The sequence below is a fragment of the Pteropus medius genome, unplaced genomic scaffold (genome assembly GCF_902729225.1).
Source record: "Pteropus medius unplaced genomic scaffold, Ma_sr-lr_union100, whole genome shotgun sequence".
Taxonomy (NCBI): Eukaryota; Metazoa; Chordata; class Mammalia; order Chiroptera; family Pteropodidae; genus Pteropus; species Pteropus medius.
Genome location: NW_024340699.1, coordinates 16,237,401 through 16,262,941, shown reverse-complemented (window position 1 = coordinate 16,262,941; position 25,541 = coordinate 16,237,401). Strand labels below are relative to the sequence as shown.

Sequence of the window (25,541 nt, the reverse complement as noted above, 5' to 3'; positions counted from 1 at the left end):
CCAGGGTGGGACCCCCTCCCTGGCTGGCGGCTGTGAGGGGAGGGAGGCGGGGGGCGGCCCGTGTTCCAGAGGGGCGGGGCGTGCGTGACATGAAGCGGGGCGTGCCGGGGACCATGGCTTAGTGGCGGGGGGGGCATGGAGAAGGATGGCGGCAATGCTGGAGAAGGATTTGGGCGGCGTGCCCGGGGATGCAGTAAGGGGCGTGGGGGACGGATGGGCGTGGCGTGGCGTGGATGAGCGGGCCGGCGGGCGGACTCCCGCCGCACTCCCGCCGGCGCCGGCTGCACGGCTGCTCTTGCTCGGCCTCGGAGCTCGCGGATCCGGCTCCTGGACCTGGCGGCCGTGCCGCGGCAATCGGGAGGCGCGGTCGGGACCCTGCGCCGCGCGGCGCGCTGCCCGCATGGCCGCCATCAAGGCGCTGCAGCAGTGGTGCCGGCAGCAGTGCGAGGGCTACCGGGACGTGAGCATCACCAACATGACCACGTCGTTCCGCGACGGCCTGGCCTTCTGCGCCATCCTGCACCGCCACCGGCCCGACCTCATGTGAGTGTCCCCCCACCGCCCGCGCCCCGACCGCGACGGGGAGCCGAGGCCCGAGCCCCAGGACCGCGGCCCCGGGGAGGAGCGCAGCCCGCCGTGGCCTCGGGTCGCCCGTCCGCCAAGAGGCGCTGGGCCGCAGCCCGGGCCCGGCCGCCCCCGCCGGTTTAGTCAGGCCGTGACTCAGGCCCGCGTCCTGGGCTCGGGCCACAGCCGCACGTCCCGCCCGTCTCCCCGAGAGAGGGCCTGCGAGCTGCCCTGGGGGCCCCACTGTGCTGGGACCTGCCCGCCAGCTCGGGGAGCGGGGAGCGGGGAGTCTGGCTTCGTGTGTGGTGCTGCCCCGCCCCCAGCCTGTCCCGGCACCGTGAGGCGGCAGCCCCGGGGCACTGAGCAGGAGGGGCTGACCCGCAGCAGGACGCCTGGGACCCCCAGGTCTTGCCGGGCCGCCGGACCTTGGTGTGATCGGGATGAGCTGGAGGCGGGGCCCTGCCTTGCTGGGACCCTTGTCCCCACCCTGGACCCACTGCGACCGTCCGTTATTCACTCAGCAAATGCTCTTCCGCTTGGCTGGGACTGGCTTGCTGAGGCAGCTCTGAGAGAGGCCGGCTGCCTGGTGTGAACTGGGGAGGCGCCTGGGGTAGAAGGTCAGAGGCTGGCGAAGGGCCTCCTGGGGAGGCCACCTGCAGCTCCTTTTCCAGAAGGAAAAAGCACAATGTTTGAAAGCATTCTCCTGAGAAGTGGCGGCTGCGGCCAAGGGCGGGGACTGGGGGCGGAGGTGGATGCCAAGCGGTGCAGGGAAGTCCCAGGGCCCAGAGGCCCTTAGGCCTCTTGCTCTACAGAGGAGAAACTGAGGCCCAGGCAGAGGTGCCCTTGTCCAGGTCAGAGAGCACGACGGGCAGTCAGGGCTAGCAGCTGGGGCTCTTCCCCTGCACCGAGATGTCCCCTCTATCCCCGGGGACTGTCCCCAGGCACCACGCTCTATGGGAAAGCTAGTTTTGAGAAAGAAGCCTGTGTGTGATTCCTCTACCTGCCCAAGGTTGTGAGATGTGTTTGTGGCACTTGGGCAGCAGCCTCTGCTCCCCACCCAGGGAGGTGCCTGGCCACCCCCAGGGGCAGAAGACACGATGGCAGAACGTGCCTCCTCGTGGAACCCCTGAAGCTGAGCTTTTGCAGGCAGGGCTGAGGATGTGGGGGACTGGGGAGGGACTAGGAACTGGTTGTTGGGCTGAGCCCTACGGGGGTGCATGCAGGGTCCTGGATAGGGTGGCCGAGGACTGAGCCCAGAGCCTGGACGAGGTTAGCACTGGACATCAGGGACTGGAAGGAAAGACGGTTTGTCTGCCGGAGCAGCCTCAGGGTGACAGCACAGTTGTCCGTGGAGAGTTGGGGCCTTTCCGAGCCCCAGGAGCTTCCATCTGCTGCCAGCTGTGCTGGGGTTAGAGGCCCAGTGCGTGCGTGCGTGCGTGTGTGTGTGCACGTGTGTGCATGCACGCGCGCGCCTGTCCCGGCATGTACTGCCCGCGGGCGAGCACAGGCGTGCACATGTGGGTTTGTGCACGTGCTGGTGCAAGCAGGCGTCATGCAGCCGTTCGTTTGACCGTTATTGAGTGCCTGCTGTGTACTCGGCTCTGCATACTAGACGAGACGGCCCTGGCCCCTGCCTCACGGAGTGACATTTTACTCAGAGACAGATAGTGACAGATAAAAGAATAAAAACTCAAGGCAAGCCGAGAGAGCAGCGAGGGCTGGGACCGGGGTTGCGGGGAGGCCGCCTGCCCCCAGTCACATGTGGGCATTGTCGTCGTCCGTACCGCTGACTTGGCCATTGTCCATCTGCCCACTGGACTTGCAGCCCCAGAAGCCTGGGAGTGTGTCCTCAGCGCCTGGAGCCGTGCCTGACACGCGGCAGGTGCTCAGTAGGTGTCGTCACCTGGGTGGAGGCCTGTGTCTGAGGGCGCGCGCCTGGACCTGCAGGGGCGGCAGGCGTTCGGGGGACGTCTTGTGAAGTGAGCTGTATGTGCAGAGGGGCAGGAGGAGGCCCTGTGACTGTGTAGGGAGGCGGAGATGGGAGATGTGGCCCCCAGGGTAGGGACACTGGGAGCCACCAGTAGCTGGGAGGGACAAGGAGCGGAATCTGCCCCAGAGCCTCCCAAGGGGGCGTGGCCCTGCTGGCACTTTGTGGAGAGCCTGGCCTCCAGGACCATGGGGAGCCAGTGTGCTGTTTTAAGCCGTCCAGGCTGTGGTCATTTGTTAGGTGAGCCCAAGACACTAGGATGGGGTTTGAGACGTGCTGGGCCTGGCGGGGGCCCCATATGCTGGCTGATGGAGACGGGGCACGGGTGTGTGTGTGTGTGACTGTGGCCGTACGTGTGGCCCCGTGCTCGAGCCCTTTATGGTGCCTGTGTGCCTTAAACACCCGTCCCCCGCTGTGGGCCCTGTGGTGACTCTGGGCAGGTTGGTGGCCGGGGGTGGGGGCGTCTCATCATGAAGCCCTGAGCTTCCCCACTGGAACGCAGCGGTGCAGGAAGAGGAAGCTCGGGGACCCTGGGGGCGGCCCACCCACACCGCTGTCCTGCGGAGGCCCTGTGGCGGCAGGAAGACGCACGTCCTGTGTCCACATCTCCCAGCTTTGCCACCAGGAAGTCCTTCCCTTTGCCCTCTCGGCCCTTCCTGCCGCGTGGGAGCCTGTCCGCTCGGAGAGAGGGTGCCGTGAAAGACAGCTGGGCACTGACCGGTCCCCTGGGGACTTGGGCAGCCTGACGCCGACCCCTAGCTCTGCCCCTGCTCTCCGAAGTGCAGTTCACATGTGGCCCTGTTCCAGGAGGCAGTGTGACTGGCTTTGGCGGTTCCCAGGGACCCTGGGAGGTGTGTGTGAACCTCTGTTGTTGGGAGGTGGGCTCACCCAGCACTGCCCGTGCCCGCCCCACAGCCAGGCCTCAGGGGGCCTGCCACAGTCCCCGCTGGCCGCAGTGGCTCTGCCTGCAGGTCTGCTTCCCCAGCAAGGACAGGTGAACAGCCAGGTGAGCACAGGAACCGCCCAGAACAAACATCCCGGGGCAGTAAACCTCTCCAGGCTGGAGCGGGTCCTTCCGCTTCTGGCCTGACTGGGAGGGACCGAGGCTTCCTGGAGGGGGGTAGGAGGGCAGGTGCCCGGTCCGGTGGGGCCCAGCAGCGGGCAGCGTTCCGGGCCTTTTAGGGAAGGAGGGCCGCGGGGGCCGTGTGGGACCGACCTGATATCTCCCCGCTGAGAGCGTGTCTGGCTGGCCAGAGGTGGGCGCGGCTCCCTGCCCGCTCTGCCAGACTCGCCTGCTGTTGGGTGTCAGCAGAGACTCGCTCCCAGAAGTCCCCACCCAGAAGCTGGGAGACAGGGCTGCTCCCCTTCCTGGGCCAGGCCCACCTCTCCCCTACTTGAGGTCAGCAGGAAGCTGCCTGGGAACAGAGGCCTTCTGTTCCTGGCCTGAGGGCCTGCTGCCCAGCCTCTATTCCCGCCTCCAGCCAGGATCTCGGGGATGGACGGGAGGGGCTGTCGGCCCCTACCCCAGGCCACCACAGGAGCCCCGGGGCTGACCCCCGCTGGCCAGGCCCTGCTCTGGGCGGGGGTGGGGGTCAGGGTCAGCTCCGCGGGGGAGGCCTGCAGCTGGGCAGCCAGGCACCTCATTTGCCCAGCAGGTACCAGAAGGTGGGGCCTGGGACCCTGGCCCCGTCCGAGGCCTCGGGCACAGCCGCAGGCTCTGTCCCTTGCCCAGTGCTGTCTGCTTGCCCCTGAGGTCTGTCTCAGCACGGGCGCTGTGGGGTCTCTTCCCTGTGGACCTCTCATCTCCACCTCTGCCGTGGGCCTCTCTCACTCTGCTGTCCCTCCCCCCGCCCGCTGTCCTCTCCAGCCCCAGTGTGCCTCCCCCCCCCCCCCGGCTGTCCTCTCCCCCCGCTGTCCCTCTCCCTCCCCCTTGTTTTCTCCCCCCCCCTGTCCTCTCCCCTCCCCATGTCCCTCTCCCACCCCCGGCTGTGCCTCCCCATCCTTCTGCTGTGCCTGTCTCCAGCTCGTGCTCAGTCTGCCCCTGTCTCTCTCCAGCCATCCCTGCTCCTTTCCCGGCGGGATTAACTCCAGATGTGCTGGAGGGGCCTGGAGAAGGCGCGGGAAGGCTCCCCCTCTGTCTGCCCCCTCACGCCCCCCCTTCCCGCGGCTACATTTTGTTCCAAGAAGTAAACAGCATGAGGACAGTCGGAGGTCAACAGCCCTGGTCAGCCGTGGCTGTGGGAAGCAGTCAGGGAGGGCTGGGGCTGGGCACTCGGCTGGCGGGCCACCCGGCGAGCACATGCAGACACGAGGCCACCCTCCGGCCAGCGCTGAGGGGCACGCGATGCACAGAAGCCCGCCCCCGCAGCAAGCCAGGCCTGGCCCCTGTACCAGAACATACCTGCTTTTAAATCACGGGAGTCCAGCTAAGAAAATGCTCTCACTCGGGAGGGCACCTGGGCCCCAGCCCACCTGGTGCTGGTTCTCGGGCTGTGGCCGCCTCGCCGAGTGCCAGCTGCTCACAGCTGGGCGGGGGTGACAATGAGGCATTGTGGTCCAGCAGGCCTTAACCACGAGCCGGCCACTCTCCCGGGGCCAGCCGAAGCCGGCGCCCGTCCGCTAGGCCTGCCTGAACACAGCGCCGCAGGCTGGCCACGTCGCCGTCGCCCGTGTCCCTGAATCATCTTCCCACTGTGCGTCTCGCTGTCCCAAGTCCCCTTTTCATAAGGACCCTGCCATGTCAGGTTGTGGCCCAGCCTGGTGATTGCGCTTAAAGTCGGTTCTCTCTGTAAAGACCATTTCTGAACAAGGTCCCGTGACGAGGTCGTGGGGGTGGGGACTCCTGCAGGTCTGGGGGGGCACAGTCCGCCCCTCCCTCCAGGGCCCCCAGCCGGTGGAAGCTGAGCAGGTTGGACTTCCTGAGGCCTGGGTGTGGTCTCCACTCCAGGCTGCAGCTCCTGTGATTTCTGCTGGCACCAGCCTCAGGCTCCCCGTGGTGGCCCTGACCCCATGCTGCGAGGGACGTGCGCTCAGCCTCGATCAGCCACAAGCAGAGCAGGGTCCACCGTGGGACACTGGGCGCCTGAAGGGACTGGCCAGGGTGGTCTAGCCCAGCGTGGAGGTCTCGAGGGCTGGGCTGCAGCTTGGACTTGGTCCTGAGGGTGGCGGTCCCTGAGCTTTAGGGGAGGGGCAGGGCTGCAGCCCTGACTCGCTCACCTCCGACCTGCCGCCTGGAGCTCTGAGGGGCTCAGTCCGGGTCTGGAGGAAGAAGGGGCCCCGTGAGGCACCGGGCTGCCTGACTGGCCGCCTGAGGCCGCTGTGGGAGGCAGAGGTGGCGGCCCCTTGTTTGGAGACAAAACAGAAGTTGTTATCCTGCCCTCCGGCCACCAGGGCATCTCTTTGGACGCCTGCAGGTCGGTGACCCAGGGAGGGCCTGGAGGAGGGACTGAGCCCTCAAAGGGACAGGGGAGGGGTGGGAAGGGGACTCTGACCCCCAGGCGCTGAGGACAGAGGAGGGCATGGCTGAGAGCCCTGAGCTCCACCTGCCGTGGCTGCTGGGGGCATGAACTCGGGGTGGGTGATGGGTGCGCAGGCGGGGCTGCCAAAGGTGTCGCCCAGCCTTCCGGTCATTTGTCCGCCCAGAGACAGATCTGTCCACCGTCTCGTCCTGTGCACAAAAGCCCTCTCTGTGCTCGTCGGTGGCCGTAGCATCTGGAACGCGTTACCCGGGAGGTGTTCCAGGCGGAAACGGGGACTTTCGGAAGAGTCAGGCAGCTTGATGGACGGCGGGGCTGCTGGGGGAGGTGGACAAACCACGGCCTGGCCTCCCCCCACCGTGTGGCCGAGGGTGGGCTGCTGCCGCCGGCCTCAGTTTCCTTCCTGTGTGACAGGCCGTCAGGGTCGGGATGGGATCGCAGCCAGGTGGCTGCAGGGTCTCTGCGTCCCACTGGCCGTCAGCCAGGGGCCTCGCGTTCATCACCAGCAGCTGCGGTGTCTTCGCGCGTGCTCTCAGCCTGAGCCCCCTCCCAGGCCACGAGGCTTCCAGAACCATCCAGTTCATGCAGAAGCGGCAAGGCCGCCTCAGGCCCCACAGACAGCAACGTAGACAGACAGACAGCGCTGAATCAGCTGTCTCGGGCTGGGCCGGGCCCCGCTGGGGTCCAGCCGTGCTTCTGCTCAGAGCATCCTCCTGGGCGTGCGAGGGGCTGGCATGCCGTGCCGGGCGTGGGCATGGACCCCCAGGGGTGCCGGGGGCTCGGGGCCTGGAGCTGGCCGGGCCTCCCTCCTTTCCAAAGAATCGTTGTGCTCTCGGATTCGCCAGGATGGGTCCCTCGCCCACGAGACGCCCTGTGGCTGTGGTCAGTGTGGGCGAGGGCTCTGGCACCCTCCGCCTGAGGGTGAGGCAGCTGGTATCTGGCAGGTGCCTAAGGGCACTCCCCAAATGGCCGAACCTCAAATGTCAGGACGTGGGGGCCACGGCCTGGCTTTGGTCTTCACTGCTGTGTGACCTTGGCCGAGTCATAGAGCCTCTGCCTCAGTTTCCTCATCCGTGCGAGGCGGACAGTGATAGTTCGCAGGGTGTGAGCAGATAACACGGGAGGTGCCGGGAGACAAAGCGAGTGACACGAGGGGGTCGGCTGAGCTCTGTCCCTACCGCACGTCATGGTCCTTGTCCCAGGAGCTCCCGTGGGCCACCGGGCCGGTGTGCTCCGCAGGGTTTGGAGGCAGCGCTGAGCTACCTCCCACTGGACAGGAGCAGCGGTAAGGGCCACCGGCCTGCCCGCCTCCAGGTCACGGCGACCTCCCTCAGCACGGGAATGCTGCACTCAGCCCCAACACCCCCATGGCTCGGTTGCCCCACTGGGCAGGATGACCTCCCAGCTCCCTCCTTCCTGCACTCTGAGCTCTGTGGGACACCCGTGTGTTTATTTTCCAGAAACTTCAGTGCTCTCAGGAAGGAGAACATTTATGACAACAACAAACTGGTGAGTCCCTGCTCCTGCCCCACAGCTGCTCGGCTGGTCCCAGGGGTGCCCACTTGGCTCCCCCGCCCACGTCCCAGGGCCGCCCACCCAGACCCCAGTTCACGTCCCAGGGGCGCCTGCCCAGCCCCTAGCCCGTGTTTCAGGGGTGCCTGCCTGGCACCTGGGGAGTGGTGGATCCAGGGCTCGCTACCCAACTCCACAGCTGGTCCTGAGCCCATGACCCCAGCTCCCCAGAAGAGCCTCAGCTGTACCAGGCCCACTGGGCCCCCTTTATGTTGGTGGGGAGGGAGGGTGGGGAGTGGCTGTACTCTCCTTCCTGCCCAAGGCCGAGTGGGATCCAGTGGGTCCTGGGGTAGCCCAGCATCTGCCCCACTGCCCCGGCCCCTCAGCCCAGCCGCCAGGGTCCTGACCATGGCTGTCAGGCCGCCTCACACCCCTGGCTGTGAACCCCGCCCCGTGCCAGCCAGCTCAGCCTCTTGCTGCAAAATGAGCCCTGTCCCCAATGGGCTGGTGCTCGGAAGGCAGGGCCAGCCCTCGCCCCTCTGGGGTGCCCGCCCGGCCTTGGCTGCCCTTTACCAGGAGCCCACCGGGACCGGCTCCTGACCCCTTCAGTCCTGTGTGGTCGGGTAAACTGAGACCAAGCAGAGCTGTTGCCTTGAGCCCAGACCCTTCTGGGCTCCGAGGAGGACTCCTGCCCCCGGCCCCTCCCTTCCTCCCTCTGGTGGAGCTGGTGGCCTGACCAGGAGGAGGGTCTCCCAGCTGCTCCCTGCTGACCGCCCCTCCCCCAGGCCTTCCGTGTGGCGGAGGAGGAGCTGGGCATCCCAGCCCTGCTGGACGCGGAGGACATGGTGGCTCTGAAGGTGCCGGACCGGCTGAGTATCCTGACCTACGTGTCCCAGTACTACAACTACTTCCACGGACGCGCCCCCAGTGAGTCGGGCACACCTGTCCGCTAGAGCTAGCACCAGCACATGGGCGGGGCGGGCGTGTGCAGCTCCCAGTGCTGCAGCTTCCCATGGGACCTGGGCCCCTCGTCCTGCTGCAAGTGACAGTTGATGAGCAAGGCGCCAGGAACGTGTCCTCCCACGCACCCCGGCCAGAGCCGGCTCAGCCATCCCGTTCCCAGCTGTCCACTGAGCAGACGTGCCCAGCGCCTGCCTGGCCTCCGCGCTGGCCTCTGCTGCCCTCTGCTCCCCTGGGTCTGCGCCCGTGGCTCCTGCCTCCAGGAGCTCGGCCACCACACGGGGCTCCCAGGCCCACTCCAGATGCCTCCCCCTCCTGCCCCAATTTGGTCCTGACTTTTGGCCCTGTGGAAAGCAGGCTGGCGCTGGCAGGGAGCCGCCCGGCCCCGCGGGCCTGCCTGCTTTCACACTGCCCCCGCCTTCCTCTCCCGGGCCTTAGAAATCCCCAGAGTCCCTCTGGGCTCCGGGCCAGCCCTACTGTTTCATTCCCACTTTGTGGAGAAAGAAAAGTCCCTTCTCCCTGACCCCAGATCGGGGGCTCGCTGTGGGGAAGGGGAGGGCCTGGGTGAGGCCAGGCCCTGCTGGGAATCTGGCTGGGGCTGCCCCTCCCCCCGGGCCCCCAGCCAGCAGGAGCTGCTCCCCACCCCCTTCCCCCAACTCCAGGCCTGGTGCTGGACACCCCACCTTCAGGGCAGCCAGGCGGGGAGCCCAGATACTTTCAGAGCCAGAGCGTAGGGCTGGGCCGGACCCCCTGACCCTCTGTGTCTTGTGCCAGTTGGAGGCATGGCTGGCGTGAAGAGGTCCCCGTCCGACGCTGGCGAGGAACCCTCCGGAAAGAGGGCCCCACCCCAGCCGGCCATGCCCTCACGTGCCCTAGGCCGGGGGCAGCCGCTGTCCCTGGTCAGCACAAACCCTATTGTCCCGCGGAAGGATGGGGGCGCAGAGGACCACCCGCTGAAGGCTGTAAGTGCCCCCCCTCCTCTGCTTCCTGGGTTCCTTGGCTCCCACTGAGCGGGGCTTGGGGACAGTGCGGCCCCTGAGCCATGGTGCCCGGGACCGGGTGGGGTCCCCTCTGGTTGGCACGGCCTCGGCTGCCATCTGTCAGGAGCCCACCAGGTGGCTCCGGCCCCTTCAGTCCCGCCTGGTCGGGCAGCTGAGGCTGAGCCAAGCTGGAACCTCGAACCCAGACCCTTCTGGGCTCCGAGTGGGTTTCTGCGGTGGGGCTAGGGAAGAAAGCTGGGTGTGCCCTTTACTGCTCGACCATCTGCAACGTGAGCTGAGGCCCCACTTTTCAGAGGCGGAGCTCGAAGAGGGGGTGACACCTTGTGCACGGGCGCCCCCTGCCTTCCTCGGCTGTCACACCAGGCTCCGGGAGCTAGAGCAAAGCCTGGAGGGAGGCGGGAAATTGGATTAGCTTTCTGTGCCTTGGGGCGGGGCCTGGAGGGGTTGGGACTCCTAGTGCCAGGGCCTCAGCCCCACCCCCTCGGGCCAGGCTGGAGACCCTGGGCCGAGCCTCGGCTCCTCCGGGGCCTCGGTTGTCCAGTCTGTAAAACAGGATCTTCTTGCTGGCTGATGGGCTCCAGGTGGGGTCAGGAGGGAGGGCTGGGCCCCGGGGGAGCTCAGAAATGTCAGCCGGCACCCCTCCCAAGGGCCAGGCCTCGGCAGGCGGCTCAGTCAGCAGCACCTGTGCGGTCTGCGGCCTGCACGTGCACCTGGTGCAGCGACACCTGGCTGACGGGAAGCTCTACCACCGCAGCTGCTTCAGGTGGGGCCCGCGTGCGCGTGCGTGAGCGTGTGTGCTTGTGCACGTGTGTGCTTGTGTGTGTGAGTGCGCACGCTTGCACATGTGTGTGCATGTGTGAGCGAATGTGTGCACGCGTGAGCATGTGTGCGCGTGCGTGTGAGCGTGTGTGTGCGCGTGCGTGTGTGAGAGTGGACAGGCATGAGCTCTTCCTTGTGTGTCTGATGAGGTCCTTGGTGGAGTCTGTGATAGATGGTCACCAGCAGTGAGAGGTGTTCATTGAGTGAATGAACGACCTTAGGCGTGCACACAGGAGCATCCGGGAGTTGGTCACGGGAAGGCGTGCGTGCGTGCGTGCATGCGTGCGTGTGTGCGTGCGTGAACATGCGCCAGCCAGGGCTGCCGGTTTCCTCTGCCCCCAGGTGTAAACATTGTTCCAACACGCTGCACTCGGGCCGCTACAGAGCCACAGCGGAGCCCGGCGTCTTCGTCTGTCCCAGCCACCCCCCCGAAGCCACCTCTGTGAGCCCTAAGTTGCCAGGCCTGGCCGCCAGCCAGCCAGGGGCCGTCCCCACAGACTTTAAGCCCCCCAGTGCCCCGCAGAAGGCCCAGGGGGTGCGTGGACAGAGAGATGTGGGGCCAGAAGCCAAGCCCACCTCCTGGCAGCCCGTGGTGGGCAACTCAGCTGCCAGAGGCATTGTCCCCACTGCAGCTCCCTCCCCCATGGGGAGTCCAGCTGGGCCCGGGCTCTCGGTGGGCCCTGTGAGTGGCAAAGCCAGCATACGTGTGACCAACAGCTCCCCGACGGGGTGGTCATCGCCGGCACAGGACATGGTGGCCATCAGCCCCCGTCCCGCTGTGACCTCGAGTGCCCCGGGCCCTCGCCCGGCCACACCACAAGGCCAAGCGACCGCCCGAGTGCCAGCCCCTCAGACCAAGTTCAGTGTGAGCCCAGCACCTCCAGGCCCAGCGGACACCCCAGCCTCTGCCCCGCCGGCCTCCAGGACGCAGCCAGCCCAGGAGAAGTCTGTCCAGACACCTCGACCTGCCCCCATCGCGGGCGCAACCGTGAGGGCGCCAGCTCCGGCAGATGCTCCCTCCGGGGTGGTCAGCAGAGCGCAGGCACTGAGCTGCCTCCGCAAGGCCCTTCCAGGGCTGCGGGAGGCTGGCACTCAGGCGCCTGGCAGGTGGGTAGGGGTGTGGCTGCTACCTGCTCACCAGCCACTGGGGCACCAGGAGGCCAGAGGGGTCAGGGGCAGCTGGGGAGGGTCCAGGGCTCTGCCTTGCCTGGACGTGTGACAGTAGGGCTTCAGGCCCCCGCCTCAGTTTCCCTGTCCAGAGAATGAGACAGGCGTACCCGGCGGTCAGCAGGAGGGGCCCATGGTTGTCACTGCAAAGCCACCGTCTGCATGCTCCGGGCGGCGGTGACACTGCCCCCCGGGGCCCCCACGAGGCACTCAGACGAAGCAGGCTGGGTGTGGCCCGAGTGTGCCCATCTGCCCCCAGCGGGGCCCTGAGCCACCCCTGCCCGTGTTCAGTGCCTTCTGCACACTGGACGTGGAGTGGACGCCGTGACAGGGTGAAGGAGTCCCTGTACCCCTGACTGGAACACAGCACCACTGACCGGGGGCCAGGCCAACAGGCACTGTCCCTCTTACTTCTGGAGGCCACGAGTCTGAGAGCGAAGTGTCGGCAGGGCCACCCATGCTCCTTCCTGAGGCCCGAGGGGAAAGTCCTTCCTGCCTCTTCCCACTTAGGGGGCCCCAGGTGTCCCTGGGCTCGTGGCCACGTCCTCCATCTCTGCCTCTGTTGTCACATGCCCTCTCTCTGTGTCTGCTTTTCTGTCTGTCGCAAGGCCCCCCTAATCCGGGATGACCGCATCCCAGCTTGATCACAAAGAGCCTGTCTCCAAATAAGATCACACTGAGTTGCCAGGTGCACATGAATTTGGGGACACCATTCACCTCGCTGTGGTCGCCTAGCAAGTAAGGGGGTTCAGACCAGCTGGCTGACAGTGCTGTGCCTGCCACCTTGTGCTGCCCCTTTCTAGGGGGACAGTATTCCCAGCTCAGAGCTGCCGACCTCACTGGATCAGCCGGTGGCGCCTGGGACTCCCAGGGGGGCCAAAGGCCTAGAGATTGTGCAAGGCCGGCCTTGCTCGAGGCGGCTGGGGGGGCACGGATTGTGCTAGGCCAGCCTGGCTTGAGGCAGTTGGGGGGGTACTGGGGTACGGCCCCCACCCGCACAACCCACGCATGATGTGTTTGGGGCCTTTAAACCTCTGCTGACACCAGAGTCAAACAGGGCATTCAGGTGCCAACACGTGCCAGAAATGGATGCCTGTGGCCTGTTCCTCACCCCTCAGGGGCGTCTGTCCTTCCTCAGGATGTCAAGCACTGGGAACCAGCTGCCCAGGAAGGCCGAGAGGCTCCTGCCCGGGTTGTGGCAGGAGGGGCTGGGCTCCGTGCCTGATACTGGCTCTCGTACCCACAGGCCCTCCCCGGCTGCCTCCCCTGCTCTGAACTGCCACCCCAGAGCTGAAGGGCCACGAGCAGTTCCCTCCGCTAAGCCAGCACCGCTGGCGTCTCCCCAGGCCTTTCGCCCCCCGGCAAGGACTGAGCCTCAGGCCCCCCTGAGTACCTTGAAGACGCCCACGCTGCCCCAGGCGGCTGTGAAGACCTCAGCTGTGTCTTCGGGGGTCAGCAGGGCAGGTGCTGGCTCCAGGCTGAGACCAGAGGCCTCACTGGCAAAGGGTACGCGTCTGCCTTCTGTGGACGTCGGGCACGGGGTGTAGGAAGCGGTCTGCGGACGCACAGACAGCCAGACCGACACGGGGCTCCCCTTGACACGCCCTTGCCTGTTTGGCAACAGGGACAGCGGAGGCCCAGAGAGGGGATGGGGTTCCTCCAGGCACACACGGCACAGGTGGCCAGGCCGGCGGTCCTGTGCACGCTGGCAGGCAGCTAAGGGAAGGCTGCAGGAAGAGGGGACAGGTGACGTCCAGCCTTTCCCAGCAGACTCCCCCTCACCCAAACACCCCTCGACTCCAATATGACCTGTCTCCCTGCCCCCTCCCAGGCCCGAGCGCCAGCCCCCAGGAAGGCCAGGAGGACGGGCCAGCAAGATGGAGGGGCCTCCTGAAGCCCGTGGACAAGAACAGCCCCGCTGAGAGGTGAGGGGCGGGCGGCCGGGCCTGGGCCTGTGGGCTCGTGCTGTGCCGGGCCCAGCACACAGCAGGCGCTCGGCCAATGCTCCCGGGGACAGGCAGCACGCACACCCACCGACCACACCCGTGAGCAGGACGTGTGCACATCACGCGCGCATTGCCCCCATGGCAGCAGAGGCTGGCCCACACCGCTTGAGGGACAGTCGCACGGGCCTGAGTGAAGGGTCGGTTCATACCAGCCTGAGTGGCAGGGGACAGTCACCCCAACCTCAGCGACAGGACAGTTCGCACGGGCTTGAGAGAGGGGATGGCTCATACTAGCCTGAGTGATGGGACAGTTCGTATGGCCTCAGTGACACAGAGCCACATTCCTTCCCTACCAAGTCAAGAGGGCGGGTGGCTGCGGCAGGCCCTAACCCATGTGAGCCAGCCTTGGTGGCTGAGGGACAAGAACACGTTCAGTGGGCCTGGCTCTGGAGCAGGGTAGGATCCCGCCCGCACATTGAGCAGTGGCTCCCCACGGAACCCCGTCTGCACAGGAAGCGGGGCGAGGACATGGCAGCCTCCCCGGGCGTGCCACAGGTGGCTGGTCAGCAGGGCCTTCGATCCACACTGATTGCTGGGCATGTAGCTCCAGGGGTGGCCGTGCCTGGTGGCGCCCTGTGTGTACCGTGCGTGGTGGGTAACGGGCCGTGCGCGCACACGAGGGGCTGGGGCTTGGGTGGTTTAGCCATCTGGGCACCAGCCGTGGGCACCTGAGCACGCGCTTGCACCTGCGCCCTGGGCGTCATGGGGTGCGTGACCCTGGGGTGCACCACAGCCTTTCCCTGTGGCTGGCGTGCTGACTCCAGGCTTGTCCATATGTGGCTGCCCGTCCCTCAGATGACCCCTCGCCTCCATCCAGGGCCCTGGAGCGGAAGGAGCCACGGATCCCGGGAGAGCCGAGGGCGGGGAATGTGCCCTGGAAGGCCCCTGTCCACGTCACTGTGACCCCCGTGCCGCCTGAGCGGACGCCGGGCCCGGCCGAGCCCCGGCCCAGCCTCTCAGGTAGTGCTGGGGCCTGATGCCCGCGGGCCTGGCTGTGGTCTCCTCTAGGGGAGCTGTTGGGGGCTGGGCCCTGCAGTGGTGTCCCCTGGATAGTGGGGGAGGGGTCGCCGTCCTGATCAGCCAGAGGAGCTGGCTGTCCCTCGCGGGCAGTGGTGTGTGTCTGTTGTGTGAGCGTGTCTGTGCCCTGCACTTGGTGGCCCCTGTGTCCCATTTTCTATGTGATCCTTCTCTGTGCCAAGGATTCTGCCCTTGCTGGGCATGGCCGTTGGGCAGGATGTGGGCACAGCGCTGTGGGGCTGACCCTGTGGTGCCCTGTGGGTGGCCCTAGCCCAGGGAAGCAGTGTCGGGAGGACACCAGGCCTGCCGGCCTGACGTGTGGCTCTGTCTCCCGCCCGCGAGCAGCTGCACCCCCTTCTCCGGCCCCCTCCCCTTCCCGCCGCAGGAAGCTCGCCATCCCTGCCAACCTGGACGTCTCTGGCGACTGGCTGCAGCCGCAGCCCTGGGTGCAGGAGGCCCCGGCTCGGAGCCGGAAAGAGGAGGAGGGGTGGCCCCCTCCTCAGGACAAACCAGGTCAGCCCGGGCCACCACCCCACTTCTGCTGGGGTGCAGGTGAAGGCGGCTCCTCTGAGGGGGTGCCCAGTGGGGACATGAAGGACGAACAGGAGGTCATCAGGCCTGGCATGGGGGGAGGGCGAGCCAGGGCAGCAAGGGGCCGCTCTCGCCCGGAGGCGGCCGAGCTCGCAGGCCTGAGGTGGGCAGGGGGCCTGTGGGACCCGGCCCCGGCCCTTCCTCCTGGCGCGCGAGTCACAGAGACTTGGCGATGATGGCGTATTTGCTCTTGGCAACTGGCACCCAGGACGGTGCTGGTGGGGCATCTGTGCTGCTGCATCTGATTGTGAGCTCGCGCCTTTGGGCGCCCTGCCCAGGGGCCTGCCGAATGGAGTAGGGAAGCCGGGGTGGCGCGGGGGACATAGTGGAGTGGGGGGTCCAGCTGTCAGAGGTCAGACCCCCTTCCAGGACACGTCCAGGTTGCCTTGGGCCTGGCGACCCCGGTCCAGGACACTTGTTCTGTGCCTCTTCCAGGGAGGCCCTTGGACCCTGCTGGTGTCCCTGCTCCACCTAGCAAGGCAGTGACCTCTCCTGTCAGAGTGAGTGGCCGGGGGAGGGGGGGGCGGTGAGGAATGGTGGGGAACTCAGCGCCCTGGAGGCCGGGCACGGGCCTCACCCATCACCCCTTCATCCTAGCTGCATCCCGACTACGTGCCCCAGGAAGAGATCCAGAGGCAGATGCAGAGCATCCAGGGGCAGCTGGACGTGCTGGAGCTCAGGGGCGTGGAGCTGGAGAAGCGCCTGCGCGCGGCCGAGGGGGGTGAGCCGTGCCCTCCGCTCCCCTCACGCCCCAAGCACCGTGGGCGGGCGCCCCCTGCCCAGCCCTGGCGCAGCCAGCTCCCCGGGGACACTGTGCCCAGTCCGGCCCCTCTCCCCGCTCCCGCAGACGCCTCGGAGGACGCGCTCATGGTGGACTGGTTCCGGCTCATCCACGAGAAGCAGCTGCTGCTGCGGCTGGAGTCGGAGCTGATGTACAAGTGAGGGGCGCAGCCCGCAGGCCTCCGGAAGCAGGCTGGGCGCAGGGTGGGGTGGCCAGCCCGACCTCACGCCTCCGCACCTCTGCAGGGCCCGGGACCAGCGCCTGGAGGAGCAGCAGCTGGACCTGGAGGGCGAGCTGCGCCGGCTGATGGCCAAGCCGGGTGCGTGCACCCCAGCCCCGGCCAGCGGGGGGCGGGGCCTCAGTCCAAGAGGCGGGCTCGGTGCGGGCTTTCCAGGGCGCCTTCCTGCCGGCCCCAGGGTTGGAGGTTGGTCACCGTTGGGATGGCCGACGCTGCTGTTAGGCGCACGTCCCTGGAGCCTGGAGCCTCAGCTGCCCACTTTCCGGCTGTGCGTGGCTCCGCCTCGCTGCCTGGGCCTCACCCCCTGCGGAGTGGGGCGTCGCTCGCTCCCAGCCCCTGAAGGCCTCGTGGGCTGGCGTGGCTGCAGGCGGGGGTGGGGGGGCGGGGGGCTGGCAGTACCCCCTCTGTCCAGAGCCGCAGTTCCCACATCCCTGAAATGGGCAGATTTGTGAGGATGGTGGGGTGACCCAGAGACAGACCAGCAACACTCAGCCTCTGATAGAGTCATTCGTGTATTTGTGCAATCATTCATTCAGTCTGCATTGCCAAGAGCCCGCCATAGGCCACGCGCTCTGCCCCAGATGCCCCAAGACCCTACCCCCTGCTCAGCGGAGGAGCATGACGTTTTGGGGGTGGGGACACTGCATCCAGAGCAGGGTGGGACAGCAGGGCTCCCGCTGATGGCAGGCTGTCCCGGCAGAGAGTCTGAAGTCGCCCCAGGACCGGCAGAGGGAGCAGGATCTGCTGAACAAGTACGTGAGAACAGTAAACGACCGCAGCGACATCGTCGACTTTCTGGGTGAGACTCCGGACGGTGGGGAGCTCAGTGCGGTGGGGCTCAGGTAGGGTGGGGCCCAGGTGCGGTGCGGCTCACGTGCGGTGGGGCCCAGGTGCGGTGGGGCTCAGGTGGGCCTGGCCCGGCCCCCTTCCAGCCAGGCCAAGACAGGTCACCTCATGCTTAGAACCTTCCTGGCCTCATGAGCAAGACCCACCCTGTGCATTTCGCAGGTGGGCCCTGAGGGCAGGCTCCTGTCCCCTTGTCACGGATGAGGGTCTCCAGAAACAGCAGGGGTCTGCCCAGGGCGAGAGAGAGCAGTGCCAAGCTGTAGCTTATTGGCAGGTGAGAGGGCAGGTGACCCCGTGTCAGGGGCTCAGGGCTCAGGTGTGAGGCTGGCTGGCGAGGACCCGGGCACTGTCTCCCCCGGGCACGGTGTGCTGCCCCTCACTCCCTGTCCCTGTTTCAGGGAACAAGAGGAGGACGAGATGCTACAGAACATGATCCAGAAGCTGGGTAATGGGGGTGCAGGGCAGGCGGGGGTACTGGGCTCCGTCCAGGGGGTCGAACCTCCTGGGGGACTGGGCCACTCTTTGGCAGCTTCGTGAGGAGGGCAGGCTCACCCTAAGGGAGTGAGTCCCCTGTCACATGATGGATCTGAGAAGCAGCTGGTGGCCTCCGGGTCAGGGTGAGGGGAGCACTTGGTGGGGCCTTGTCCTCCAGGGATGTCCAGTCCAGTGGGTGCTCAAAGGTGCCCGCTGGTCCCCCGGGCGAGGGTGAGACTCCAGGCCGACCTTGGGCCCGGCTTCCTGCAGGATCCGGGGGGCCATGGTGGGGGCTGTGGTGGGTGGATGGGAAGGACGTGGGCAGTGGCCAAGAGGTGGGCAAGTGTCCTCAATGTCCACCGTTCAGACCTCCAGAGGAAGAAGCCCAAGTCCCGCTTGTCAAAGGCCTGGTCCCTGAGGAGCAGAAGCAGGACCCCCGAGTGAGCTGCAGAACAGGCCGCGGGCCCCCCGGGCAGTGCGACCCGCACCACGGCCCCAGCGGCCTCAATAAAGAAACTGACCAAGTGGCCTTGGCTCTGCCTCCGTGTGCCCACCTTGGCCGAGTTCCAGGTCTGCGACAGCACGGACCTAGCTGTGGCCTTGGTCCGGATGGACAGCTCTGAGCGGTGGGCTCTGCTGTCCACCTCCCTGGCTCCCGGCAGGGAGGACACTGTCGGGCAGAGGACCAAGGGCAGCGGAGCCCCTCAGCCCTGCGTCCTCGCCCGGCGCCGCCCCACCCGGTGCCCCAGAGACCGGCTTCCCCTTGGGTCTCGGTCACCCCTTCTGTGTGAAGGGCGGGGTTCTGACTGTGTCTTTCTGCGCTGTCCGCAGCCACTGTGGGAACCTGTCGCGATGCCCTGATGGGCCCTTGCCAGGGGCAGAGTGCCAACACCCCCCACCAGTGGCAGGCTGGGTCAAGACCTTGTGTCCCAGGGGAGCAGGGCCGGAGGCCCAGGCCGAGTGTGCTGGGGCCCCCTAGAGCTCTCGCTGCACCCCACCGCCTTCACAGGGCACTGGAGGGTCTCAGCGGGGGGTCCTGGGGCTTGTTGTTGGGGCGCGACATGGGACAGGGAAGGCGGCTGCTTGGTGCAGCGATGGACTCAGTCACAGCTCTGCTGCCCAGCTGTGTGGCCTCGGGCCAGCGTGCCGTCCTCGCTGAGTCTTTGGGGACTGGTGGGCTGGCTGCGTGTGGGCGGGATCGACAAGGTCACATGGGTGTGTCTGGATGAGCAGTGCTGGTAGAGACCTGCTTGCCCTCCAGTCACAGCGAAACCCCCACTGGTGTGGCCGGAGGGCCGGCGATGGAGGGAGAGGGCCGCCCTGAGCGGTCAGCGGGGCCTGGTCAGCGGGGACCCAGCGGGCGCACATCTGGAGCTCATTCCTCTGGCTCGGGGTGCCGTGGGCTGTTCAGCAGAGGCCCTGGGGGGAGACTTGCGTGTTAGGACGATGACCTCGAGGATGGGCTGGACACTGGGCAGCCTGACCCTGTAGCTGAGACCTGTGCCCTGTCCGGAGCCCACGCGGTGTGGTTCTCCACCACCAGGGGGAGGCAGAGGGCCGCCCGAGCTGCTCGGTGTTACTGACGGAACCAGGCTCAGAGAGGCTGTGCAACCTCCCTGATGTCACACAGCAAATCTGCGTAGCCAAAGTCGAGAGCTGGGACCCGCCTCCCAGGTGGGCTGGGGTGCAGGTAGGGCTTTTGAAACTGGCAAGGAAGGGTTTCCCAGGGGGCGTGTTGTCCAGCTCGTGACGGCCGTGGGCAACCGGGCTGGTCCTGTTGCTGGGGATGTGGACGTCACGGGTGCTCCCTGGGACCCCAGAGAACGCCTGGGGTGCCAGGCAGGCACAGGTCTGTGCTCAGGAAAGGGACCCCCTGGCAGTGGCCAAGTCTCCCAGGCCCCAAGCCACCGGCACGCTGTTCTTACTGTCACTAGGGCCCAACACCTGTACGCCCCAAACACACCACCACACGGAACAAGCATGATGTGCCCTTGGGTCACAGGCATTACCAGGTCCTGCGACGTACATTCAGCCCGAGGATAAAGCAGGAGGGGCCGTGGGGACCACCGGGGTGGCCCCTGGGGTACCAGTGGGGCTGGGCTTCAGTGCTGCCCCACCCCCAAACTGAAGAAGAATCAGCCCCGGTCCCACCACGCGGGGACCCCAACAATTGTGAGGAGGCCCAGGGGGCTCTCAGCCGAGGTGAGTTTCCAGAGGTCGCAGTGCCCGAGGAGAGGCCCGGCTGGACGCATGGCCACGTCTGCTGGGTGTCCCTGGGCGCACGCCGGGCCATCTCTCCCCAGATGTGGCCCGGGAACCAACGCTCACGTCAGGGGACATCGTTGTGGAGGGGGACGTTAGGGGTGCTGCTCCGTACCCTCACGTGCCCTGAGCCCCGCGGCCCGGGGGTCAGCCTGTGGCCTGAGCATGTTCAGGGCAGAGGGAACCCAGGTACCAAGAGGCTGCTAGAACGCGGTGGAGCTGGGGGTGGGCCGTGCGGCTGCAGCAGGAAGGGGGCCACGGGGTGGAGGGTGGAGGGGCAGCACCCCGGAAAGCAGGCCCTCCAGGGAAACTGGGGAGTCGTAGGCAGCCTCTGTCCCTTGACAAGGGGAAACTGAGTCGCAAAGGAGCACCTGGGTCACGTGTCCTGGGCCTCCCCCTGGGACGATGCAGGGAGCCGTGCCTGGACTCCCCCCAAGGGCTCTCCCCTGGGGCTCCCACCTCGCAGCTGACTGTGCAGGAGACTGGGGTGCTCACCCTTTGGGCTTGGATGTGGGGCGGGGTCCTCTCCTCCAGCTTGCTCAGGCTGAACTTTATGTGACCCCAGGCTCAGAGGGCCCCAGAAGCCACAGTGGTAGGGCGGCTGTCACTGCTGAGATGGGGGGGACAGGGGGGGTGGCAGGGGCTGGACCAGCCAGCAGTGCTTGGCGGGGCTCCAGGCAGCAGCCAGGTAGCCGGCTGCGTGCCTCCCTCCCCTGGAAGTGGGGGCCCCCAGGGACCCCTGTGTCACATGACCCATCAGCTGACAAAACAGGATGACTCAGCCGGCAGCTGTCGGCCCCCTGAAATAATGACAAAAACAATTAGCAATCCAAGCAGTAGCCTCTCCTTAATTATCTCCTCCGAGTTTAATTAACTAGCTAAATTATCAGCAGTAATGTAGGCATTAATTATGTCAAATTACAGTGTAAAACTCACAAAGTGTGGAAAATGTCAACTCAGCTTGGCTCACCTGCCAAGCGGGGGTGGCAGGCGTGTGGCGGACCTGTGCGTGGGCCTGCAGGTGCCCGGCCACTGGGGGCCAGGGGCCGGGGGCCAGGGCGGGGCAGTGTCCACTGGGCAGGGTGGTGGGGAGGCCCCGGGCCGGGTGGAGGGGCCCCCAGGACACCCGGCTGGATGGAGGAGACGCTTTGGCTGGGACCAAGGCAGGGAAGGGAGCCTGCTCCCCAACCAGATGGTCAGGATGCTGAATTATTAAATTATGAATATTAATACAAATCAGACACAAAAGAGGTAATAATTTTGCTGCCCTACAGAAATAATTAACATAATTTTGATAAATTACATGATAAGAGAATCTCAAAATTGAGGTAGATTTATCTTAATTAATATCTTGGACTGGCTCTGCAAGGTAAATTGTTCCTTGGGGGTTGGGTGTGGCCCCTGGCCCACGTTTCTTTTTGTCGCTGAGGCTGGGGGACAGGGCGGGAAGGTGCAGGGGCCCGAGTGCGGTGCAGCAGCTCGGGGGGGGGCACTCTCTGTGCCTCAGTTTCCCTTTCTTGAAGGTCGTCGGCTGGCCCTGGTCTCACAGGGCCGCTAGCTGTGACTGGCACTTTGGCCAAATTCTCCCAAAACACTCTGCTGTGCCCTGGGACACCTGCGTTCCAGGCGAGCTATACACTCGCTTATCTACCTATACGCACGTGGCCGGGGACGTAGGACACCCCAGAGCTAGCCCCAGCAGCTTGTCCCACGCTTCCCAAGGCTCCGAGCTGGGCCTTGCAGCCTTTGCGCCTCAGCTTCCCTTCGGTGCGATGGGAACCGGGCTGTACAGTGTCACGACTGTCGGCTGCCCCTCCCGTCCCCCTCATCCACCCCCCTTTCCCTGCCAGTGCCCTGGCATGTGGGGGACAGTCACCAAACCAGAAGGACCTTCAAAGGTAGTGGACGAGCCTGGTGCAGTTGGTGCCCAGCCACCCAGGGTCCGCCAGCCGGGCAGTCTCAGACTCCAGCAGCCTGGCCTTTTGGGGCCGGGGACCATGGGTGTCCCGCTGTGTGTGCTTCACAGGACAAACCGCGAGAGAACAGCGGCTGTCTCTGACCCCCTGAGAGGCTCCCGACCTGCTCCCTGGGCCTCGGTTTCCCTGGCCATGGGCCCGCCCAGGAGCAGCCAGTATTGTTTTAGGCGGAGCGGGCGGGGGTGGCAGGCACCAGGGCCCTGGGGCCGGTCGGCGTCGGGGCGAGACGGAGGAGGCAGGGGCGGCCACGAGGGAGGAGAGGCAGCGGGGCCCAGAACGCAAGGGCCTGGCCATTTCTTCTGTCCAGGCTGGGCCCGGAGGCTGGATTCTTGTCCCTGCAATATTTTACAGGTGGGCAACGGGGGCGGGGAGGGCACCGTGGTAGAGAACGCTGGTCTGGGAGGCAGAGGCCGGACCCCAGGCCTTGGGCAGCCTTGGTTTTCCCATCTGTGAAATGGGAGAATGGCGCCTGCCTCACAGGCGGCCCCAGGACCCCTCGCGGACCACAGCAGATGATGACCTGTGAGTCGAACGCAGCGGTGAGCCCCCTGCCCCACGCTGGACCTGCCGGAGCCACAGAGAACCTGGTCTGGGGGCCAGAACCGGTGGCAGGAAAAGGCTCCAGGCCCCATGTGACATCAGAGGGCTGGAGGTTCCTTGTCCTTGAGACCTGGGTCTGCTGTCCCCACACCCTGGTTCCCCGGAATGTGTCCCTCGCATGAAGGCTCAGTGCCACCACTCTGTACTCAGGGCTGAGGGCACAATCCTGGAGTCTGGTTTTCTCGTCATTCAGGCACGGGGCTGGGACAGCTGCCGCGGCTCAAGTTCCATCATAAACTGCTGTGTAGTGACGCCTTTAACTGTTCTGACGGGGGAGTTCCTGGGCCGTGCTCTGCTACGCCCTGCTTCTGAGCCCGTGTCCAGCCCCAGGGGAGGAGGGGACAGCCCTGGATGAGACTACGGGCTCCCTCAGGGTCTGTGAGGTATGCTGACCCCACCGTGCCACTTCAGCCAGGCAGCTGCCTCTGTGCGGACAGGGTCCTGGGCTTCGATGAGCTCCCTGCATGAGCCTGCACCAGCCGCTTCCCATCTCCCGGCTCAGAGCTGGCCTGAGAGCAGGCGCTCGGCACTGTGGAGCGCGGGGGGTGTTAGCTGTGTCCTCAGTCTCTCCGTTTCCGCGCTCCATCCGTCCACCCAGCCGTCTGTCCGTCCCTCCCCACTCCCCATCTGTCCACTGCAGTGGATGCTGTGGAGACTGACTGCCCAGCATCTGAATACAGGAGAGCAGGTACACGACTTAGCTCACCCTAGCAGACACACCTGTGGTGGAGGGTGGGCAGATGTGAGCCTGGGCAGGGGTTACAGCCTGGAGGGTCTCACAGTCCCTGCGGCATGACCCCCACCCCACCCCGGAGTGCCCTGCATGTAGGCCATGCCTGGCTCGTCCAGCAGCCCTAGCTGGGCTGGCACCCAGGCTGACACCATGTGCCCTGGCGGCTCCTTCCCCTCCAAGCTGCTGGGGACCTGGGTCATGGGGGACCTGTGGGCAGTGCCAGACAAAGGCTCAAGCCTCCAGTCAGCGACGGTCATGGGAGCCAGGAGGAACCCCGCAGGGGCTGGATGCAGCTATGGACCATGTGAAGCCCAGTGTGCGGGGACCAGCTCCGCCCTTCTGGATCTTGGAATCCTGCACGGTGTGGAGGGGCGGGGACAGACCGGAGCATGTCCACTCTGCCTCCCTGCCCCATTGTCCAGCTGGGGAAGCTGAGCCAGTGGGGGTCAAGGACTTGCAGAAGGCTACGGAGCGAGCCTGCGGCGGCTGCGGGGCGCCCCCCTCACAGTCCTGCCCAGAAGGTGGCGCTCCGCCCGCCCCGCTCCTCACGTCCGCGGACAGCTCTGAAGTGACCGCCTCGCCCTCCGCCCCGCACTCCTGCCTTGTCAGGCTGGGCGACAGCTCCGAACGCCAGGGCGAGTCCCACCCCGTGACTTCTGGGCACAGGCAGGTTTCTGCGCCTCACCTGTGAGACGGTGTCAGCACACCTGCAAAGCGACGTGAGCGTTGACCGCGTGTATACTTGTAAATAACAATCAGTAGTTACAAGTACTTCCCAGTTTGCTAGGGGTTGGAGGCCCGGGGTGAGTGCCGAGTTCACAGCCCGCTCTGCCGCTCCTCCTTGTCGGGCTTTGGGCGGGCGACTTAAGTCCTCTGCCTCAGTTTCCTCATCTGTAGAACGGGGCCATGTAAGGGCAGAATTATGTGACACAACGAGTGAGCTCAGTGTCCTGGTACGCGTTTAGTCCTCGAAATCGTCCTCACTTTTCAGCAGGAACCCCTAAAACCAAGTCCGGCTGCCTGCCTCTTGGAGGCACTGTTGGGTGGGGGGTCCCCAGGCCTGTCTCCTGGGCCGCTTCCCACAGGGTGGAGAGGGCCGGGCGGGCGGGGCTTCGCGTGGGGAACCGAGTGGGCGGGGGCAGGCCAGGTGGGCGTGGCCCGGTGGGGAGACTCGATGGGCAGGACTGCCTGGGGCAGGGGCATGCAGGGGCCGGGCGGGAGCTTCGCGCCGGGGCAGGGCCTCGCATCCCCTATCCCAGAAAGTGTCCTCGGCGCCAGCAGGGGCGCGCTGGCAGCGGGTGGCGCTGCGGCGCTTTAAGCCGCGCCGGGGAGCACGGGGCGCCGTCCACGCAGCGCGTGGCCACGCACTGGCTCCCCTCACTCCCCCGCCCAGCTCCCGCGGAGTTCCTGGCTCCGGCTGTCTCGGGCCTCGGCCCTCACCGTGTCCCCGTCGACCACGGCTTCCCTCCCCCACCTGGCTCTCAGCCGACCTGGTTTTCTCCCTTCAGGGGTCTCAGAGTCTGGAGACTTCAGGGTCCGGGTTCAGACCCCTCCCCCACCCCCGGACGGGGACAGCGAAGCCCGCAGCACATCCCCGCCTGGAGGGGGCACCTGATTGGGCAGCTCTGATGGGCAAGCGGGCCCTGAGCTGAGGCGGGGCTGCGATGGACCCACACCCGTGCTCACTGCGGAGCACAGCGTCCCTGCCACAGGGCCGCGGGCGTGCGGACCCCGAGCTGTGACAGCAGCTGTGACGATGCAGCTCCCAGCAACTGCACCTCCTGGGCCATCCGCAAGCAGCGCCGACAGGCTGGAAAGCCGTCCTCAGCCCTGCCCGCTGGCTTCTCTCAGGGGAGTAACAGGCTGAGAGGGGTGAGCACTTACCCGAGTCACCTGCATGTGGGCCGGGACCCCCGGTTCGGGGCCGCAAAGCTGCCCTTGGAATGAAGGACATGTATTCCGGACCCCCACCTCTTGGTCCCATCTGAGCTTAAGTGAGCCCCTCAAAAGGGAGTCTGGCTGTGGCCCGCAGGGCCAGAAAGGGCCAGCTCTGCCTGCCGCGGGGCGTCGTGGGCAAGCCCCTGACCTCTCTGGAGTCAGTTTCCCATCTGTCTGTCCGGGAGGAATGACAGATTTGCCTGGGCCTGTCCCCAGGGGTGGACTGCAGGCTCTGCGTGTTGTTATGTGGCTGGGCCCAGCCCAGGCCCAGCCCGCCCAGAGGGGGTTTTGCCAGCGCCACACGGCAGCCCAGCGACCTCGCCGAGTTCCCGCCCTGACACGCACCCTCCTGGGCCACCAAGGCCTCGGCTTGCCACCTGTGCCGTGCGCCTCTGTGCCCGCCCCAGAGCACTGTTGAGACAGCAGGCGCTCGTCCCAGGAGGCCCTGCCGTGCACGGTGTGCGTGTGTGTGCACGCGTGTGTACACGGAGCACACAGAGCACCGGGGCTACGATAAACCCCGGAGACAAAGCGGACGCCACCCCTGGACAGAGGCGGCCGCCCAGCAGGAGGCAGCAGCCGCGGCCGCCCGC

At 66.4% G+C, this 25,541-nt stretch overlaps 1 protein-coding gene and 1 long non-coding RNA gene across 2 annotated transcripts; both read left to right on the top strand.

The window, feature by feature from the left end:
* Positions 1-296: 296 nt before the first annotated feature.
* On the top strand, positions 297-16,965 carry MICALL2 (MICAL like 2). The gene is made up of 15 exons (XM_039876411.1): positions 297-543; positions 7,488-7,536; positions 8,325-8,466; positions 9,274-9,461; positions 10,148-10,263; positions 10,662-11,426; positions 12,733-12,992; positions 13,318-13,411; positions 14,310-14,452; positions 14,855-15,022; positions 15,536-15,600; positions 15,698-15,821; positions 15,948-16,038; positions 16,127-16,200; positions 16,820-16,965. Exons 1-15 carry the CDS (start codon positions 401-403, stop codon positions 16,963-16,965), a joined length of 2,568 nt encoding a protein of 855 aa, XP_039732345.1. The 5' UTR covers positions 297-400.
* A 327-nt stretch (positions 16,966-17,292) lies between these two features.
* Positions 17,293-17,972, top strand: LOC120616064 (uncharacterized). Its single transcript, XR_005656459.1, has 2 exons — positions 17,293-17,410; positions 17,807-17,972. It is a non-coding gene; the product is annotated as an uncharacterized LOC120616064 (long non-coding RNA).
* Positions 17,973-25,541: the final 7,569 nt, after the last annotated feature.

Bases quoted from the DNA above. Each gene is read 5' to 3' on its own strand.
- MICALL2 (XM_039876411.1), top strand. From the start codon at position 401: ATGGCCGCCATCAAGGCGCTGCAGCAGTGGTGCCGGCAGCAGTGCGAG. The intron at 544-7,487 runs GTGAGTGTCCCC...TTTATTTTCCAG, and splicing joins CGCCACCGGCCCGACCTCAT to AAACTTCAGTGCTCTCAGGA. The intron at 7,537-8,324 runs GTGAGTCCCTGC...CCCCTCCCCCAG, and splicing joins TTTATGACAACAACAAACTG to GCCTTCCGTGTGGCGGAGGA.